The sequence below is a fragment of the Protopterus annectens genome, chromosome 11.part0, assembly GCF_019279795.1.
Source record: "Protopterus annectens isolate FY-2018-M chromosome 11.part0, PAN1.0, whole genome shotgun sequence".
Classification (NCBI taxonomy): domain Eukaryota; kingdom Metazoa; phylum Chordata; order Ceratodontiformes; family Protopteridae; genus Protopterus; species Protopterus annectens.
In genome coordinates this window covers 577,599,569-577,620,969 of record NC_056745.1, presented here as the reverse complement: position 1 = coordinate 577,620,969, position 21,401 = coordinate 577,599,569, and the positions used below count along the sequence as shown (strand labels likewise).

Here is a 21,401-nt window from a genome sequence, read left to right as displayed (position 1 = left end):
TCAGGTCTCAGACTACTTCCTTACAAACAACCTCCTTTCCAGTACTCAGCATGGTTTCCAACCAAACTATAGCACCACCACTGCCTTACTCTCCTTTACTAACACTATCCTTCAGCATAAAAACAATGGCTATCTCTCCTCTGCTACTTTCCTAGACCTATCTAAAGCATTTGACATGGTCCCACACAAACAAATTATCTCTGTCCTCAATAACCTATCCTTCTCTCAATCAATCACCAACTGGTTTCAGAATTACCTGTGTGACCACCAACAATCTGTTGTATGGCAGAATGACATATCTCCCCAACTACCTGTCTCCATAGGCGTTCCCCAAGGATCCATCCTCTGCCACCAAACATGACACACTCATACAATATGAAGATGACTCAACCATCATCTGCTCAGCCCAGTCCCTACCCAAACTGAAAAAAGTCACACAGGAAGCCTTTTCCTCTGTTGAAACTTGGTTATCCGATGCCCAATTATTACTCAACCCAAACAAAACTGAACTACTCATCTTCCAACCCACCAAACATACTCAAAACATCTCTCACTTTAACATCACACCAAAAGACAACACCACTATATACCCAACTGAACACACCAAATTGCTAGGAGTGGAAATAGACAATAAACTAAAATTTGACATTCACATATCCATGACCATAAAAAAGTCCACAAAAAACTAGGAGCATTATACAGAAATAAGCAACTTCTCACCAAAGCAGCAAAGATTTCAATAGCAAATTCCCACCTTATCTCCACCTACTTTATGCCTCTCCAATATATACCAACCTAAGGCAATGTGATCTAAACAAGCTAGAGATCTGCTACAACAAAATCGCCAAATTCGCCACAGCGGCATCCTACCGTAGTCACCACTGTCTCTCACTTGCTGAACTGGGCTGGCTTGAACTCCCTCACCTCCTTCAGTGGTATCAACTCTCACTCGCCCACAAACTAGTAAACCATCCACTAAATGTTCCATCCCTCCAGAATCTACTCCAACCCTATCGCACCACCAGACCACTAAGATCCAGCAACAAAAATCACTTGCAGATCACTAAAGCCAATAACTCTGCTGGTGAAGCACTATTCTCTTATGCCATAGCCAAATTATGGAATTCCCTTCCACCCACAATTACCACCGTACCATCATGCACCCACTTCAAAACTTTACTAAAAGTTCACCTAAAAACATGCTGGCTATGCCCTTGCAACTCCCACTCTAATATCACCCACCCCATCCAACCACTACCTTTCTTTCCACTCCACTAACTACCTTGATTATAGAAGCTCAGATGCTCATAAGCTGAGTACTTATTATACAGCAGGAACTTCTTATTGTAACATCTGTTAATGTCCGTTATGTACTTCACAGATAAAGATTCTAGTTGTCTACTGATGTACTATGTTCTTCATCTGTAAATATGTTGTAAGTAATTGCTATGTTAAATTGTTAATCACTATGTAATCCAATGTAACTAATGCCTGTTTATTTTAACTGTGGAGCTTTTCTTCCCGGGCCTCCACTGAAAATGGACCTACGTCCAGTCGGACACTCACAGTCAACAAATGTAAATAAATAAATAAATAAATGTACATTTCTCTTGAACTTAATGTGTATCATATAAGTATAAATTTCACATATTGCTAAGGACTTTGTGGAGCCATTATTAAAATCCAGCAATAGATATCACTGTTTACTAGTCATAATGCTACTCAGTTTCCAGAAGCAGTGCTACTACACAAAAACTAATGCTAAGGCTGTTACCAGGGAACTAGTATTGTCATTCTGTACAGTGGGTATTCCTAAGATGATACCCAAGGCAGTCCTTTCTATCAATAGCACTGCAGCAGATATGTCAGCATTATAAAATTAAACAGTTGAAGAACTCAAGGCTATCATCCTCAGACTCAAGGCTATCATCCTCAGACTGATTAATTAGTAGAAAAGTTTAATAAGACATTTTAATCCATGCTGAAACAAGTTCTGAATACAGATAGTTAGAACTGGGATTAGTTGTTACCCTGCTTACTGCTTGCAAGAAGAGAGATGACACAAGCTTCCTCTGTGTTTACCTCATTTGAACTGTTGCATGCAGACCCCCAAGAGGGATCCTTATCATCACTAAGAAAACATAGAAAGAGGAAAATAAGGCATTCAAAGTGTCACAGACTCTATGTTATCTTGCAGGATAGATTAAGATTTATAAAAAAGCAAAACAAATAACAGTTGATGTCTGTAAATAAAGAACAGTCATATGTAAAAGGTACTCAGGGCACAAAGTTTAAGAATCAGTTTCAGTAGTAGTCATCATTAATTTCAACAGAGTCTTTAATTATGGAAAAGGTACAGGAGATGTTATGGCTCTCTGTGGATTATGATATGATTTACTGAATGGTAATCAGTAAAGAAGGATGGAAAGAATACCCCAAGCATATATTTGCTGAGACTAGAAACAATGTTAATGGTGTGACAACTGATATTTGCATATCTGATGACAGTTTACTAAGAAAGCCATGAAACAGGTCTGAGCGGCAATTCCAGTCACAGAATGAGATCTCTACACCAGTAATATTTCATATGTATATAGAATTCGCCTGAAAAAAGTTAATGTACCTCATCTCATCAAGAAGACATTCTTCTGTAGCTATCGGTTCACAGAGTTCTTTGAAAATCCTACTTGCATAGTCCTCATGTTGCTTTCATTGCTGATCATCTGCAAAATAGACACAAGAACAAGCCAACTGTGTGACTAAGATACAAACAAAACTGAGATGCAATATTAGACTTTTAGATTAATATTTTTATCTATAACCAATAATATGCATTTGTTAATCTGTGTGATACAGTTCTTACTGCTTTCTAAAAGTCTTGATACACTGTGGAAGCTCATTAAGAAAAGTACAGTTAATTGTGCTGATCTTTAATCTTTATGTATCTTTTTTTTTTTTTTTATACAGAATAAGTGCTGTGGTCTTATTAATGGCACTAATGACTGGGGTTTCAAAAATGATGTTCCAGAATCTTGCAAATGCACTACCACAAATACCCCTGGCTGTACGGCAGATGGATATTATGAACAGGTGAATCAGTATAACAGATAGTTCATTTTGCATTCATTCTTTTTGTTTTTAGATGTAATTGTACCTTTTACACATTTAATTAGCAGCAATACAAGCAAGTAATATGCTGATTTATTGCACTGATTATGCTATGAGTAATGTAAAGGTGCATTACTAATGACATACCTAATGTGGTGTGTGTGGGCAATGAAACAGAAGGGAAGACATGTTTGTTTTATATAAAATAATTATTTTAATTACCACACTACATGCATGCATGCATGGATGACCATAAAGGGAGTATTTTATTTTCCTTTATGGCTGTCACTAGACTGGTAGCCAATTCTCAGCATGCCTGTCATAATCTGCAACTGCATACTATTCATATCTTCTGGTTGAATGTAATTGCCAATTCTGCTTGCATACCAATGCTTAAAAGTTTTACCATACCTATGTGCTAGAACCTACTTAACATACATATGTACAAAATAGAACTCAGAGAAGGGATAGGTTAAAAAATGAGGATAATATATTTAGTCCTAAAAACATTGAAAAGTTTGGCATAATTAAATTTGTCAATTTTTACAGGCATAGACCAATGTTAAAAAATGTCTGTAAGCCCTCTGATGGATGACTGGGAATGATAATTTCTCCAGTCATACCACTGATTAAAGAAAGAAAAGTATGCACAAATTTGATTCAATAATCAATTCACCAAATGCAACCTGGTCCCAAGAGCATCAAGGGAATATTTACTGTTATCCAGAATATGGGCTTCTCCCATGCAAACACAGACTACAACTGCACATTCATCATTTACTGAGCTGAGTCATTGGCCTAAAACCCTATTACTCTTCCTTACTACTGTTTCCGTGAAGCACAGCATATTTCAGTGACTCTTTACCCATTGTAACTACTTTGCAATCAAAGTATTATTTTCAAACATTCACAATTCTCAGAGATGGCTTGTAGAATTCTTTAATTCCCCACTTCCAGCACGGTAGCACTGTCAACACACACACACACACACACACACACACACACACACACACACACACACACACACACACACACACACACACACACTAGTTAGCTGCTGCTCTTGATTTAGCCAAATCTAAATTATAAAAAAATGCAAGTCTTTTTCTGATAATAGTCTCAAGTTAGCTAACTAATTGGATGTAGAAGCCACAGTTTGCCATCCAAAAGTGATGAATACCCCTTTGTAACAGATAGCAATAATGTGTGTGTGTGTGTGTGTGTGTGTGTGTGTGTGTGTGTGTGTGTGTGTGTGTGTGTGTGTGTGGGTGTGTATGTGTGTGTTTATATATATATATATATATATATATATATATATATATATATATATATATATATATATATATAAACAAAGACCAACCACAAGAGCTTAAAAGTAACCAAAACTTTACTTAAGAAATAAAGCAAATAGTGTTGATATGGATTAAATATTTAGAGATTAAGGCATTGTAGAGAGAAAAGAATAATCAGTAAAATAGACAAGAACATTTACCTTATTATCATGTATGTGGTATAGACTGACAGCTTACACAAATTTTATATTCCAGCACATTTTCTGAAAAATAAAGCATAAGATAAACCAATGTAAGTACTTTATGAACAATAAAATAAATTAATACTGTACAAATCATAATGCTATCTGTAAGAAATATTCGTTACAGTTATAATTGCCAGTGCATTCACAGTCTTTTCCAAAAACACTGTAATATATCATAATGCGCATAAACCCCAAGTTGTATTTTTTTCTAAACTTTCACAAAAAAATATTTCTTAAAAACTATACAACACGGAGATATTGTTAATACATTTTTGTTAACCAGACATAAGCATTCACAAGAAATTCCTCTATAAAGCCATGTTTATTGAGACATTTACAGAAACATGAAAACATGTTTAATGGCATAATTAGCAATACAAGTAATACTGGATATCTCCTAAGATGTGCAACTTACAGGGAAATATTAAAGACATTTTTCTTCTACAACATTTAAGCTTTCATCTAATGTCATGCAACAGTTTGTAAGTCACTTGTTTTTTTAAGTATTAAGTACAAATAGAAATATTCCTTATTTTCATAATTATTAACAAACAACTAGCAATATTCCAGTATAGTGAGATATAAACCAACATTTTCAATGAATTGCCCTGTCTCTCACACTGGTGTTTTACACCATATACCTCAATAAAATGATGGTATCTTGGTTATGAAAATATGAATATAAATATGAAAATATAAATAGTAAGTGGCAAAGATTAATTTCTCCACTGCTGGACATCCTAGACTAACTTAATGCGATTTGTTAATCTCCTTGCTTTTTCTAACATTACCTATTATTAGCCAACAAGTCACTTAGTTAAGGAAGCTAGACCCAAAACATTTCTGGACACCATGAGATATGGGCGTGAACTGGTAGTATACAGAAAAGGCATTATAGTGTATGCTTGAATGAGTTAAGGAAAACCTTTGCCTAAGCTAAATAAATAAGTCAAATCACCTCTAGCTTAAACAGTAGCAAACTCTCACTGTTATAAATTCTTAGATGTTACACAAGACAGAACTACTGAGATCAAAGTTATAGTTAACATATCATTCCAGTATATTCAGCAAGACTAAAAAAATGGTTTCCCATGCAAAACAGGTATAATTAAATTCCTTTAGATTACATTTGATTCTTTTACTAGACATAGAAGCATATTTGCATATTAATGACATATTAATGACTACTTCCTTTCACATTTCTGGAGAGGTGTTTTTTTGAAGTATACTTAAATTGCATTTCAGGACCTGTTCTCCAAGCCCGTGAGTAAGTTAAGTCATATGTAAGTAATCAAGTCCTTCCTGAAAAAGTACAAAAAGTTACATATCATTTTATTACTCTTTTCATTTGAAAGAGAAAACATGATACATCTCCTGACCACATGCAACATGTGTATTGCAGATTGGCTCATTAAAGCTTAGTGAGACCTCTAGTTACATACTACTGACACCTCTAGGTGTCTAATGTAGCCTGTTTATATTTACATTAATAATTCCAAAATCATGCAGTACACAAGTTGTTGAAAGTTTTCATCATAAAGCTTATTTGATGGGCAACATGACTGCACTGTGACATGACTTCTGTCAAATGCACCTAAAGGTATATTATTTGTTTTTCATATACCATTTATTTATATACTGTCATAATTTTCATTTTTCACTAAATATTTCAACAACTATGTGACATAAATGGAACTGCTTAGCATCATATGGTGGCTCATATCTGGAATACAAACTTCCAAAACTCTATGGGAATAAATGAGTTAAAGCAGAGTTCAAATATAGTTTATAAAGGTTCTAACAGTGTGCAATACGAAAGAAAAAATGCATTGTATCTTAAAATGAGCTTTCCCTAGCCTGATACCCTACTGGCACTGATAGATACAGTAAATCATAAGGAAGGCACAGACAAAACAAAACAGATGCAGCTTTTATTCAGTCTGGTATAAGAGGAACAGAGGCAGGTAAATACAGCAATATAGTCCTTGGAGACGTAACACAATCATCTATGAATCTTTTCCTGGATTCATGATGAATATCATATTGTGCACTGAACATTATCATTGTGTCCTAGGTCACCTATACACACAGCCATGTAATATTGAAATATATTAATCTTAAGTCCTTTTTTTCTGAACAGGTAAAGTATCTGTTGTCATAATGAGGAGACAGAGATATTTTTTATTAGAGTGAGTGCAGGATGGGATGGTTAGTGAGATGAAAACATGGAATATGAGAAGTGAGACTAGTGTGAAAGGTTAAGGAGGAAATGTGTAAAATGCTGGGGAAAACAGGTTAAGAAGAATGTTGGGAGAGATAAACTAGTAAAAGGATACAGTCAGCCATAGCACATGAATCCGGATACAGGAAATATCTGTAAGGGAGAGAAGAAGGTGGTAAAAGTGAAATGGGTTTATTATATAAAGAAAGACTAAATTACTGGGAAGAGATCCAGCAAACAACTCTGGTGACAGTTTAAATATCATGTGAGCTAGTAGAGATTAACCTGGAGAGTTATAGGAGCACAGTCTCTTATTCATAAGATGAAGCTTTAGTTATGAGTTGAAAAATCTTGCATTGTGACTTAAATTAAAGGAATGGAGCTTTTAAATATGGATGTTGGATTTAGTTGTGGTAACAGTGATTTGCCTACTGTTTAGCTCAATGCTCTATTAGGGAAATAGTGTTACGTGATGCTACTAATAGATGGGCAGTTTTCAGGATTGTAAATGCAATTATGGCTTGTTATGAGCTGGGATAACACAGTGTGAAAATTCTAATCAGTTTAGATCCTTAAGTGCCAGACAATGGTGAGCTTCACAGTTATGGTTTGCTGGAAATTTTGCAGTTTAATTAGAACATTGCTCTATCTTAGGTAGCTGGGAGACTTGCAGATTAATAAAACTAGGAGCAACATAAAGAAGAGATGGCAGCAGAAGAATTGTGGCTATGTGTTTCTTTGCTCTGGCATTGAGAAAAGCATTTGATCTATCAAAGAAGCCTAATTATTGCTGAGTTGTTCTTTACTGCATGGAGAATATGATGGTCAGATTTTATCTGGTCATCTATAATTATGCCTAGAGGCTTGTCAAAATATACAGTTCAATGAAGGTATTATTGGAGGATGTTATAGTGAAAGCAGCCTTTTGAGATGAGAGTTGTCTTGAAATAGCGTATTAACTTGGTTTTCTTGGGGTTTGGGATGAATCGAGAGTTATTTGGCCATGCTTCAAGAGCAGAGAAGGGTTTTTGTGTGAGTCCTCGGAGTTTGGGTACACCTTTAAAAGAGCAGATCAAGGCTGAGTTATCAGCACATTGAACTATAGTAGTATGCTTAACAGCAGTGTGAAGGTCATTGCTGAAAAGACTAAAAAGTAAGAGACCCAGTATAGATCCGTGTGGGGCACCTGCTGTTACAGGTGGATAAGAAGAGAAATCGTTTTATCACTTTACAGCTTGAGATCTATTAGATAGATAACTATGAAACCAATGGTTTGAACAATTAGCAAGACCTGTGGAAGTGAACACAGGAGTCTGGTAAGACATAGTATCAAAAGCCTTTGAAAAATTCAGGAAAAAGTACATAGACCAGGATCCTTGCATTTATGTTAGTATATTGAAAGAATTAACAAAATTCAGCAGGGCATTTGTTGTGCTATGGTAAGGTCAAAAACTATGCAGTGCTGGAGACAGAAGTTGCTTTTCTGTTAGCTGGTTGAGAAGTTGGGTGTGTATGCAGTTGTCCAATATTTTGGATAAGAGACATAGTATTGCTATGGGCTCTGGAAGTCTCATCTTTGTGTAGGGAATGATAAAAAACTTTTTGCATAGAGAGGGAACATTGTTTTTTGCTACAGAGTGGTTAATTAGAATTAATATAAGATAGACAATATTATCTGACACAATTTTCAGTTATCACTTGGAAAATTGTCAAGGGCTACTTTTGTAGGTTTTAATTTTTGAGGATGTTTTTGATGGTAGAGGTGGGAATTGATTGAAAGAAGAAAATTAATTGGCAGTTATTTGTTTGTGGTGGGACTTGGAGTTTTGTGTTGGATATATTGTTTGTTAAGAATTATATTGTTTGTCTGAAGTGGGAGTTGAACTGGCTAGAAATGCTGTTATTCTGGTTTTATATGGTTTGAGCTGGCTGCATAGCTTGTCCAGGGTTTTGCAATTTATTAACTGAGGCCCAGAAAAGCTTGGTGTAGTTTATAAGTGCATTTTGAAGTATGGACTAGTAGGATTTCTTATCAGAGATGAAGTGATATCTGGCTTAAATTATGAAATGTCTATAGTCGTTTAGGTTTGATAGTGTGTTATTTTGTATCCAAAACTTTTGTGATTTGTCTCCCTGCTTCATGAGTTACTTTATTTAATTTAATTATTTTTTTTTTTTATTTCTTTTCATGGAGCAGGGTTGGCTTTAAGTCTTGTCACTCTAACAGTGCCAGTGAATTCAGGATGCTTAGGAGGATTTTATTGAATTCAGAGACAGCAGCATATAAAGGGAGATTACTGAGTCCCTCCCAAAACAGAACCTTGTTGTGTTGATGAACATTTCTCTCTGAAAGGTGAGTTTTTTTTTACATTATTGTATTAGTGTAGCTAGAGGCTGATGTTACAAAGCCTGACTGCAAAGACTGAGACTTGATCGCTTACACTATTCAGGTAAATCTACCATAGGATGTAGTTTTGTTGTGAGAAGATGTTGGAATACAATCTGAAGTAGATTCTCAGGCAGAAGTTTTGTTGTACCTATTATGTTTAAAGATAAGTTGGATAAATCTGTACAAGTGTATATTACTGCATTCTATTCTAAACAGATAGTCTTTATATAATACGGAAGTGCAAATCATTATTTAGCAGATGAAAGTTTACTACTTATAGAAGCTTCCCTCATTGATATGCCCACATTTCAGAACTTATTGACCACCTTCTTGGAGACATCTGTTTTAAGAATGATGTTTCCAAAACCTGCATATTCCCAGCTTACCCTGTAGTGCAGATATTTATAGAGGATAGCCCCCCCCCCATAAGTTGTTCACTCAGTATATAGGCATTGCTTCATTTCAGTCCTCATATGTTGGTCAGGCTTAATTTAACCAGTCTATGGGAAAATCAGTTTTTGGACATGCATGCCTAGTTTAAGTTCCATTTCCAAATACAAGGGAGTGTAAATGCTTTGAAGACATTCTTCTGCCTCAAAGTTCATTATTTTCTGAGATATATTCCCACCCTAGTGCCAAACTCTTGGTTTAACAAAATTTATTGCTAGGTTTTGGTATAGCAAACCATCAAGCTCTCACTGACATTCTTCCAACCCTAATATTAAAAAAAAGTTCCATCCTTCAGTTTGTGAAACCGGAGTTCTGCTGTGGCGACCCCTAACTGGTAAAAGCCGAAAGATACAACAACAACAACAACAACAACATCCTTCAGTTTGTGAAAACTTATCTTTGCAGATGCCTCAGTCTTTACTTTGTTAAAACTTATCTTTGGAGTTGGATGCTTCTTTCTTATTTGCTGAAGACAACAGTAGATATGTAAATGGATTTTCCTCTCACGGAATTGTTCAACAGATCTACAGAGACAGGAGTTGTCCCACCGAATTGCAGGAATGCCATGTCCTTCTACAGGACATGGGGCTTGTCTATGAGCATTACACTGAACAATAAACCAGGAGGGTTGACACCATGCTTGGTAAAGTGAGGGAGAGGAATGCAGCAGAAAAGAGTAGAAGCTAATAGGTGAAAAGAACCTCAAGATCAGTAGTAAGCATGTGCTCTTGATAAAGAAGCCATATGTGGTCTTTGTGATCCATTACTATGGCTTGGTGTCAAGAGAAATAGTCAAAGAGAGTTCTGAGTATGATATCTCTCTGGTCTTTTGATTTAGTTCTGTATACATTTCATGAGAAGATGGTAAGGGTAAGATGAAAGCTTATTGAATTGGTGGGAATACTGTCTAGGAAGGAATGCACAAAAAATAACTTTAATGTATAGCAATTTAGGAGCAAAGTGTGCTACAGGGATTGATCTTATGAACAGCAGTCTTCATTGTCTGCTTGTGAATGATACCAAGTTTGGAAGAGTGCTGGAAAATAAGAACCAGTCTCAAAAGAGATTTAAGTGGGCTAGAAACCTTACCTGATAGCTGACAGATATGCAATGCTCTATATCCAAGCAGGTAAATGCTAGAAGTCAAGTTTGTGATCATGGAGTGTCAAGTGGGAGACAGTCAATCTGGAAGTGGACCAAAGAGTAATCATTTCCAAGGTGCAAGATCTTCAAAAGCAGTTTGAAAGGGAGGCATCCAAGGTCAATAAACACGAGGCTTTGTTACAATGGGAATCGATTCAAGTAATATAGAAATGATCTTGCCACTTTGCAAGATACAGCTAAGAGCAGATCTGGAGCAGTTCATCCATTTCTGATGATCATGCAGAGACAGTCCAAATTTGCTCTTAAGCAGAAAGACGTCAGAATAAATCCATCAAGACAAAGGATTAGACAAAATAACATTAAGTCTGTATTCACTAGATACCAGGAAAGAAAGACAAATATGTTATATTTTCAGGAGGTAATTAACAGGACTTGTAAGGTAACTGAACTGAAAAAGGCAGGAGAGAGTGGGAGAAAATTTGCATCTGTAATTAGATATTTTTAATTTGGACATTAAAAAATATATCTTCACTAAGAGTAGTACATGAGAGACAGGGCATACTTTTCAATTGGAAGAGTTCAATTGTAATCTGGGCATGATATAATAATCTGTCATTAGATGAAAAGAATTGGCTAAAAGAACTGCCTGATTGGGTAGCACAGTGTAAAATTAATTATGGGCACACAAATGCTTGGGACAGACAGAGACAGACATCAAAAGACAGAGAATGAAGTGGACACAGTGGCAAGATAATACTGTCAACAATAAGGCAGACTAAACAGACTAAGATTTCTCCTGTTACTACGAAGGTGTATGTGGGTAATGCACTCCATTGAGTCTGGTGGTCCACTTTCAAATAGTGAAACTAATACCCTGGAACACAAATGCAATATTTAAACCCTCAAAATATAGTTAAAATCTTGGGAGGCCAAGCTATGCAAAGGATGAATTGGCAATGTCTAACCAAGGGGAAACTTCATGTTCAGCAGGCATGGGGTAAAACTCACCAAGAAAAACACCTTATGGGATTTTACTCTAACAAATCATGAATGATGCATGAACCCTCAACCAATTACATATCAAACAACTGTAGGGGAAACCTAAAGGGATAACCTAGTGATAATTGCAACATCTGTTCTGCCACTAGTGGTAACTTGCACTGTTTTAATCTACTAGTCCTGTTTGAAGCCCTCAACATTTTGAGAATGGTAAATTATATTTGTATGGGGAAGGCAGTTAATGACAAAATATTATTGTGTCTGTTGAATTATGCAAACTGACGTATGTGGCTTTTTATTTTCAGAAATGTTTATCAAAGGTTTCTGAAGTACTGAAGGACAACATTTCCATTATTGCTGGAGTAGCATTTGGACTTGCACTCATTCAGGTACTTGTCACTTAAAATATACATGAATAGATTAATGTTATATGCAGACATGTAATAGTTTGAAGTATTATGGAGCTTATCCAGTATATTTGAATATTAATGAAATGTACAGGTGAAAATATATGAAGTATGATGCAATGAGTTACACAATACTTTCACTGTGATTTTAACATATACCTTTTTTGATGATGTAGCATTATTATGAGGATGTCAAATATTTCATTCCAGCTAGCAGATTTTATCATTCATTACCAGTACAGAAAACACTTCAGGATCATATTGGCTCTTACTTTTCATTTTAGTAAACATTGCAGGATTATATTTGTTCAGACATAGTAAATAAAAAAATATTGTCCAAGAATAGAATGCCCAAACTTCAGGCACTTCTGCTTTTGGTATGCATCCATATTTGGGTAATTACTGAAACTAGATTTAAGCATTTAGAAAACAATCCCTGAAAACTTGGGTTTTGTACCTACTATGCCTTTAGACTTGGTAGCAACTGTGGTGGCATGTCTATATTTGTTAGGGACCATATTATCTCTAGATGGATCCCCCGAGTCCCACAAATGAAACTCAGTGAACTCCAAATCCCACTAAAGAGGGCCAACTATCATTTTAATGTGTTACATAACTCCCCTTATGCACCATCAAAAAATTGTTGAACTCCCCATAAAGAAAAACTCCATTATTTTGGAACACTTTAACTGCCCCATAATAAACTGGAGTACCTATACCTCCAATGTAGTATGCTCCAAAAGTTCTCTGATTTAATAAACAAAAAGTCCCTGGATGACATTTTAACAAACCCAGTAGAAGAACATAGTTTTCTTGACCTGATCCTTATAATTATATCATTATCATGTGTTATTTTCCTTGTCCCTCCTTCTCTGGTTAATTCAAAGCATAAACTAGTCACTTTCACTTTCAAATCTCTAAACTCACTGAATCCGGCATCGTAGAATTTGAGGATTTCAAATATCTCAGTTTCATCAAATTCTATGATGACATCAAATTCAATTATAGCCACATCACCCACGATGTTGCCACATCAGGTAGCTTCCCAAATAAGTTATGTGCCTACTTAAATAAATGTATAGAACAGGGGCTCCCAGTCAGATCTGAATATAATGGAAAATTTAAAAACAAAACACCCTGGTGGTCCACCAACATAAATAAACTCTTCAGCAAAAGAACAAAAACTCATTGAAGTATACTACATATTTAAAAATTCTCATTTATAATATCTGAAATTTTGCCAAACTTTTAAATAACACTACTACTCAACTAAAGCAGCTCATGAACTTAAGTTAGCATGTAAAGCCAAGGACAGTTACACCAGGCCTTGCTCTGAAATTATTCAAAATAGCACCACCTGCTCTGACCCAGAAGAAATTGCCAACATGCTAGCAAAGAAATTCAGTACAAACTTTATCCCAGAGGTAACTGTCCAAAGTTCACTTATTCCTGAATCTTTCAACTCTGCATTGTCACTAAAGAACATGCATTGAAAGTGTTCCCCAAGAACAACACTACTTCCTCCATGGATCAGAGTGTACTAAACAACACTAAGCATGTCCTGGAAGAGGCATTCCTTAAACTATGTAATCTGAGCTTAACCACATGCTTTGTAGCTAGGGTTTGATATACAGCAGTAGTGATGCCACTCCATAAGGGTGGCCCTGTTACTGTCCCCAGGAATTATAGGCCATTAGCCTGACAAACCTCATTTGTAAAACCATGGGATATATTATAAACAACCTGATTAAAAGTTTCATCTTGCTAAGCCCACAGCAGTTTGGCTTTGTCAACAGTAGACCCTGTCTAATGAATCTGGTAAATTTCTTTCAAAGTGTCACTCAGGATGCTGACAGCAGTCATGCTGTTCACATGGTACATCTTTATGTGGCCAAGACATATGGCACCATTCCCCCATGCTAGCATAGCTAATAATCTGAATGCATTACAAGTAGACTCCTATGTGGTCATATGAGTATCCAATTAGCAGAAAGACAGAACCCACATGATGCAGTTAGCAGGTGTCTCATCAGAAACTGTGGTGTTGGCCAATTATGTCGTATAGAGCCCAGTGGTGGGACCTCTTTTGTTTAGCATTTAATTTTTTGGTCTTTAAACCATGAACCAAGAGCTATGACTAACTAAATTTGCAGATGACAGCAAACTGGGAGCGATTGTCACATCCCCCTGTAATGCCCAAGCCCTACAGAAAGAACGTATACTGGTAAATAACTGCAGTACTAAAACTGGATTTAAATTAAATGCAAAAAGTATTCAGCATTTCCCCATATGGCAGACAGGCCCACCATCCAGAATACAGAATAGACAGTACTCCACTTCAAAATAAGAATGTTGCTGTCGACCTTGGAACTTGAGTTGATAATTCACCCTTCTTTGATCATCATTTAGCAGCACTAGTCGTAATGTCCTTCAACTTAGTGCATCTAACTGGACAAATGAATATCATCAAGATCTAAAGAGATCATTATTCCATGATACTCTGCATTGTTTACACAAATTACTGACTCCGATACCTCCTTTGAGATGTGCCTAACTAAAGATATCAAACAATTATAATGACCCAGAAGTTCCCGATGAGGATCACTGGCCTAAAAGCCATAGGCTACCAGAAAAGACTAGAAGTACTGTCCCTTTATTCAGTATCTTATAGACTTCTGAGGGTATAGCTATGCCTCACCTTTTGTGCCATTAGCGACCCATACGTCCTCAGATAGTATCATAAATACCAGAATTAGGGATTTAAATCTTCACCAGCAAATAAATGAAACATGATGGAGTAATAGATTCATTATTCAACAGGTTCATTATGCAACTCCTCCCCCACCTCTGGAATAGACTCCCCCTTCAAGTTAACCAGTGTGCTACATTAACATCCTTTAAATGGACCTGTGCTCAGTTTATAGAAGCTGCTGTAGGATTGGCATGCTCTCTGATCTCTGAAGTGAATTCAAATGAAATCCAAGGTATCCTTTGAAATCGACAAAAAATAAGTACTTTTATTCATTGTACTGCACTTTTAAACTGTGTATTACTGAATTGACACCTACTTTTAACTGATTTTTAGCTGTTTTACAGTTTCAACTGTTTGTTGTCTGAGACTGTTTTTCCTGCACTTTGTATTTTCTAGTATTTGTGTATTTTATAGCATATAGTACATTCAGATTTGCTGAATCTGGACTATTTGGTATTATGTGAGCACTAAACTAGCCATCTTACATTGAAAGGGGCCCCCTGTACCCTTGTGGCAGCGGAGTGTAGCAAAGGACCCATCTGAGTTGGGGATTGTTGAAATAAGGTTCAGTAATAAGCATTTCCATTGGCCAGCTTGCTTGAAAATTGCTTAACTTGTTTTAAAAAAGGGTTGTCACAGTTGCTACATAAGTCCCATGTTTGTGTGGGTTTGTGCCTGTTTTAACACAGCTCCTCAAAGTTTGGAGACCAGCCACTGCTCAACTATCTTCATCTGAGCAATCCAAGGCATCTGTTTGCATGTAGAGTGTCTTTACATAGCACCGCACAGTGGAGGTAACCACTGGCAGTTATGGATGAAAAAGCTAAAGTAGATTTATTTTCCCTTAGAAGCTGCCCATGCTCCAATTGAGGAGTCTCTTAAATTGTGTTTAGCTGCTCGGAGAACACCTCAGCTGGGCTTTCTACAGCATTTGCCTCTTTAACTGAAATCTTCTCATCCCCAATAGTCTCATAACCCTTGAGTCCCCCAATAGTATAGAATCAGCATTAATCTCCCAATTAAACCACGTCCTTCCTCATTAAAGTATGCAAATTTACATCTAGTATTAAGGGTGGTCAGTTCTCCTCCATTTCTCCTGCCAGCCTGATTGACATGGGTATCCTAAAGCAGTGTAGCAATTGCCTAATATACACTGTCAATCCACTACTCCTAAACCACACAATTTGTGAGAGATGCATATACACTAAGAATTTGGAATCCATGCTCCCTCATTCACAGAACAGTGGCATTGAACAGGTTGTCAGCCCACATACTACGCCTCCTGCACAAACCATGCTCGCAGCACATAAACCATCAGATGTGAAGGTACTCACCAGAAATTAACCTAAACACCAGACACCTCCAAAACACAAACATGCTGCACCTAATACAGTACCTACAGCACTCAGTACACATAAAACTACAAGCACATGTTTCTCATCAAAGAAGCCCCTAAGGCAAAGCACATCTAAACCACATTTTTTGGTCATAGGCAACTCTGTAGTGAGACACAGAGTTGTCCCACCCACCAGGCTGGACAAGGGGAAGGTTATGGTTAGCTGTCTTTTGGGTGCCAGGATCCACCAGATCAAACACGCACTCAAGTCTCTCCACAACAAATACTGTTATGACTCCATCATAGTTCATGTTGATGTGAATGGCTTGAGATGTACCTCACCAGACTATATGAAGAGAGACATAACTGAGCTCTCTGAATATGTGTCTCAGGCAGGTATGTCCCTATCCTTGAATGGTATACTACCTTCACCTAAGATGATACCACAATATAAACAAAAGATGGTTGACTTCAACAATTGGCTTAGTTTCTGGTGTCATTCTAAGGAGATCCAGTAGCTGTCAGCCTGGGATGACATGGTATATACACCATGCTGCTTTGCCAGAGATGGACTTCATCTGTCACCGCTGCAGTTTTGGTTACTGGCTGAGGTTCTTGCTACCCCCAGTAGTGCCTTTTTGAGGCAATGTCACAACAAAATTCCGGATGTAAAAATATCTTCAAAAAGCAACCTCAAAGTTATGGTGCTAAATGCTAAGAGGCTAAACCTAAAACTGCACTCACTGGAAGCAGCCCTCACCTTAAAAGATGTTGATATCTGTGCAGTCATAGAGGCTTGTTTTAAGGCTGCGTAAAGCACCAAAGGCATACCAGATCACAAACTGAAAGTGCAAGAACTAAAGGAGGTGGAGTATCAAAATTCATCAAAGATAAATACACCTCTAGACTGGTTAAACAAAATGATTCTCTTGAACTAATCCATGTCCAATTGACTGTAGATAAGATCTCTCTCCAAGTTATTGCCAGTTATAGGACCCCCCCTCTGTGAACCAGGATACCCACACTGCATACTTGGATCTACTTGAATCACTCAAGATACAACCAAACACCCTGGTTTTAGGTGATTTTAGCTAACAATGTTTGCTGATGGTGGTAAACTGGGAGCAGTCATTGATTCCCTAAACGATGTCAACATCCTACAAGTGGAACTTACACAGTCAAGTGACTGGTGCCAAAGTCATGGGCTAAAACTCAGTGCAAAAAATGCATTATCATCTCCTTCAGCAATACCCCTGCAGATTACCACATAAATAACAACACCCTAAGCACACAATCAGTGGAGGGAGATTTAGGCACACAGGTTGACAGCAACCTTTCCTTTGACCACCACATCTCCACAGTGGTAAGAAAGGCTTTCTACATTGCCCACCTCATAAGTAAGGAAATTGCATCCAGAAAAAAAGAGGTTATAACCACCCCTCTACTTCTCACTCAAAAGGGCAATAATACAGTAAAGTGCTACCTTTGGTATGTACCTTACTAGGCACCTGCAGCAACTGGAAAGACCTCAAAGGTTTCTTACAAAACAAATTCATGGTCTTCAGCATATGTCATACAGTAACAGACTGAAATCACTGCCACTATGTTCTGTGTCTTACAGACTACTCAGAGGTGATCTCTGCTTTGCATATAAAACAACCTTAGATCCTGCTCTAATGGGAATGCTGTACATTCGTAAATCAAATGGTATAAGATGCACTTGCTCTAGGGAACTCAACCTAGTATATGACATCAACAGGACTTGCTGGAGAGACAGATATGTCTCACAGAGGTTACTTCTCCTCTGGAACAAGCTTCCAGTTCAGGTGAAGCAGAGGCCCTTGCTGACCCTATTTAAGTGTAATTTGGATAATTGGATGGGAAACCACAAATTCACCCCAGGAGTTTCACCTGTATCCCTCTTGGACAGGGCAGTAGTTATTGACTTACTTCTGCTTAATACCTTGATATTTTTGGGAATAGGGGTTGCACTTGGCTAGGCTTATAAGGGTCCAAGGGCCATTAGCCTAGGAACCTCCTATGATCCTGTGATCCGATGAAATGGGACATGGATGATTGGATGGGTATTCTTAAATTTATCCTAGGATTCACTGGCCTAGCCCATATTGAGAAAGGAAATATGGTCTCATGGTAGGTGCCAGGAAGGCGTAAAAGGTCAAAATGTATTTATTAATTATTTATTTATTTAACATTTGTTTACCTGGAGAGTCCAACTTGGAATGGCGCCAATTTTCAGCAGAGGCCCAGGGAGAAATGCTCCAGATGCATGTCTTGTATCTATGTCAAAAGACTTAGTTGCCTTGAATTTTCTAGGATCCTTATGACTCCTATGAAACATTTTATTATTATATTTCACCAAACACAAAACGGAAAAACACTACTGCGCCTGGATTCACACACTGTCCACTTTATTAAAAAATCCACACATTTAGATTGAGCGCTTTCTTCCCTTTGAATATAAGAATACTAAACTATTATATTGTATTTTAAAGTATAAGGATGTTTTATATTAATTAATTAATTAATTGGATGATGTCACTATTTTATTAGTGTTGTAACTGAGTATTTAAGGGGAAATTTGAGTGGGAAAACCAGATTCTGATGAAATCCCTTTTCAAAGGGAAGAAAGCGCTCAATCTAAACGTGTGGATTTTTTAATAAAGTGGACAGTGTGTGAATCCAGGTGCAGCAGTGTTTTTTCCGTTTTGTGTTTGGTGGACTCTAAGCACTGGTTGGCTCTATTCTGTTTTTATTTATTATTATATTTGTTCTTAAACATTTTAGTAAATAATTCAGGAATATACTTGTTCTTCCTTTCAACTTATCCAATGGCAGTAAACTGTTTTCGTACAATTGCTTTCAAATTGAGAAATTCTGTAGGCAAGATTTATAGACCTAATGTTTACTGCATAAAGCTGGAGGCAGGAGAGGAAGTATGGAAAATTGTCTGTGCACAATTCAGACAACACTAGGACACTAAATACCAGACACTGTGTTACTGTTCATTGTAGATAATGATGGTATTCTTTAAAAATGGCTATGAGTACAACAATGTGAATAAATAAGATACAGATATACTAAATAAAATACTAAAAACTGGAATGTGCTACTGGAGAAAATTATGAATGGGGACACTGATGACAGTGTGTGCCTAAACTGTTTCTAAACTGCGCTGTATTTCATTTTTTTCCTACTGCACATAGAAATATAGAAAATAATATTCAGCAATAAGTAAGTAAAAACCATCCTGTTACTTTATTACACTCCTCCTCATATGCTCCATTATTGTCAAATGTTTGTGTCATCAGAGGAGAAGAAGATGATACTGTTCTCCTTCCCCTGAATATGCCCAAAATAAACACACTGGAGAATACCGACGTGAATCACGACATTAGTAACTTCCCTTTATCACGGCATGATATTTCTCATCTCAAACCCGTGTCCTGTTATTTAACTGCAGAAATCAGTTCCTTAGTCTTAATCCTACTTCCTTCCTTTTAATTTTCCTTGCATCTTCTTGCTCAGGACAACTAACATCAGAAAATGATCTCAGAAAAAGGAGGTTTTTGATGCCTGGCATAGCACTGATAAATCTAACTAATCTTTCATTTTCTTAATTCATTTATGGAAAAAATGAGGTTAGAAACTAAAGAATTTAAAGTAGAAGCTTATACATCAGAACTTTCAGCATAATTTCTCCAGTCATGTGCAAATCTTTCCATAAGACATGTCTGTCACATCATTATATAGTTGCACAATACTCTTTCATGCATTATATGACCAGCTGATAAAAGTTTGCTCAGAAGAGATGACTAGACAAAATCAACTGATGTTGAAACCAGTTTTTAAATCACCCTGAGAAATGGCTATCTCTGACTTACTTATAATGGGTAGAATAGTGAACATAAACCCTTGCATGAATAGTATAGATGGCTTTTCCATAGACATGTAGGAATTTGCTTTTAAAATTAACCCATTTGTCTGACTGCATCAAATGGGCTTTCATGAAATGGTCATCAACAAGATGACCTATATACCTTCATCATATCTAAATAAGTAGATCTTCCATACATTTGCATAAAAAGTGAAAGATGCCTACTTTACATATCACAGCTGGACAGCAAAGGGAGCTACTTTAGATAGGATTCTGTATTACATGCTTATAAATAACTATAAGGTTTTGCCAAGTACAAGCACTTAGTGGCACTCCTCATGCAATATTATCATTATGGTTGGGACTTCACATCTTGCAAGTAAGTCTTTTTTCAGTACTGCAGTTGCTACTTTTTCCTATTAATAATAATAATATTCTCTTCTTGTTTCAGCTGATTGGTTTAGGATTCTCCATGACCATGTACTGCCAGCTCAAGAATAAGTAAAGCCTTGCAGATGAGAAAGAGGCCTGATTTGGAGATGAGAGCTTGTGCTTTATAACACTTTGTACAGCAATCTTTAGAAAAAAAATACAAATGATGTCTCAAGTATATAACAGTCTGTCACTCAGTCGTATATTCTGTTCTGTTATTCAAGAACTGTATATTGTAATTTGTGAAAAATGAAAGATGAATTGCTTAAATAACAACCACTTTCTCACACTAGCTGTCAATCTCTGTAAAACAACATAACAGTGTAAATATAACTATGCAGTTCTGATAAAAAATAAAAATAATCACGTTTCCTTCTGTTTTTTTTTAATATTTATTTATTTGTTTGTTTATTGCATTAAAAGCTGTTTTTTTCTTTGTTGTCAGTATTTTACTGACATTAGGGTTATTCTTGCTGGAGTAAAATAAAAATGTTATAATATTGACTTGGAACATGCTGTCACTAATAACATCAGATAAAAGTCATCATGGAGTGATTCCTTCTGATTTGTTGGGAGCAGGTCTACCGTGTGTTGTGCCATGCAAAAATTATTAGCAATTATCATAGTCCCTTCCCTATACCCCTATATAGCTACCATCATGTATCAGTAATTATCATAGCCCCTTTCCTGCACCTCTCGACAGCTGGTATCATGTATCAGTAAGTATCATAGTCCCCTTCCTGTACCACTATACAGATGCCATCATGTATC

At 36.6% G+C, this 21,401-nt stretch overlaps 1 protein-coding gene across 1 annotated transcript in view; it reads left to right on the top strand.

Annotated features, from left to right (window-relative positions):
* The window catches only part of TSPAN8 (tetraspanin 8), a 513,016-nt gene extending 492,014 nt beyond the window's left edge, over positions 1–21,002 (top strand). Inside the window, exons 6-8 of the mRNA XM_044087126.1 lie at positions 2,968–3,090; positions 12,114–12,197; positions 20,650–21,002. Of these exons, the coding sequence (XP_043943061.1) occupies positions 2,968–3,090; positions 12,114–12,197; positions 20,650–20,703 (261 nt within the window). The 3' untranslated portion in view covers positions 20,704–21,002. The remainder of the gene's footprint in view (positions 1–2,967; positions 3,091–12,113; positions 12,198–20,649) is intronic.
* Positions 21,003–21,401: the final 399 nt, after the last annotated feature.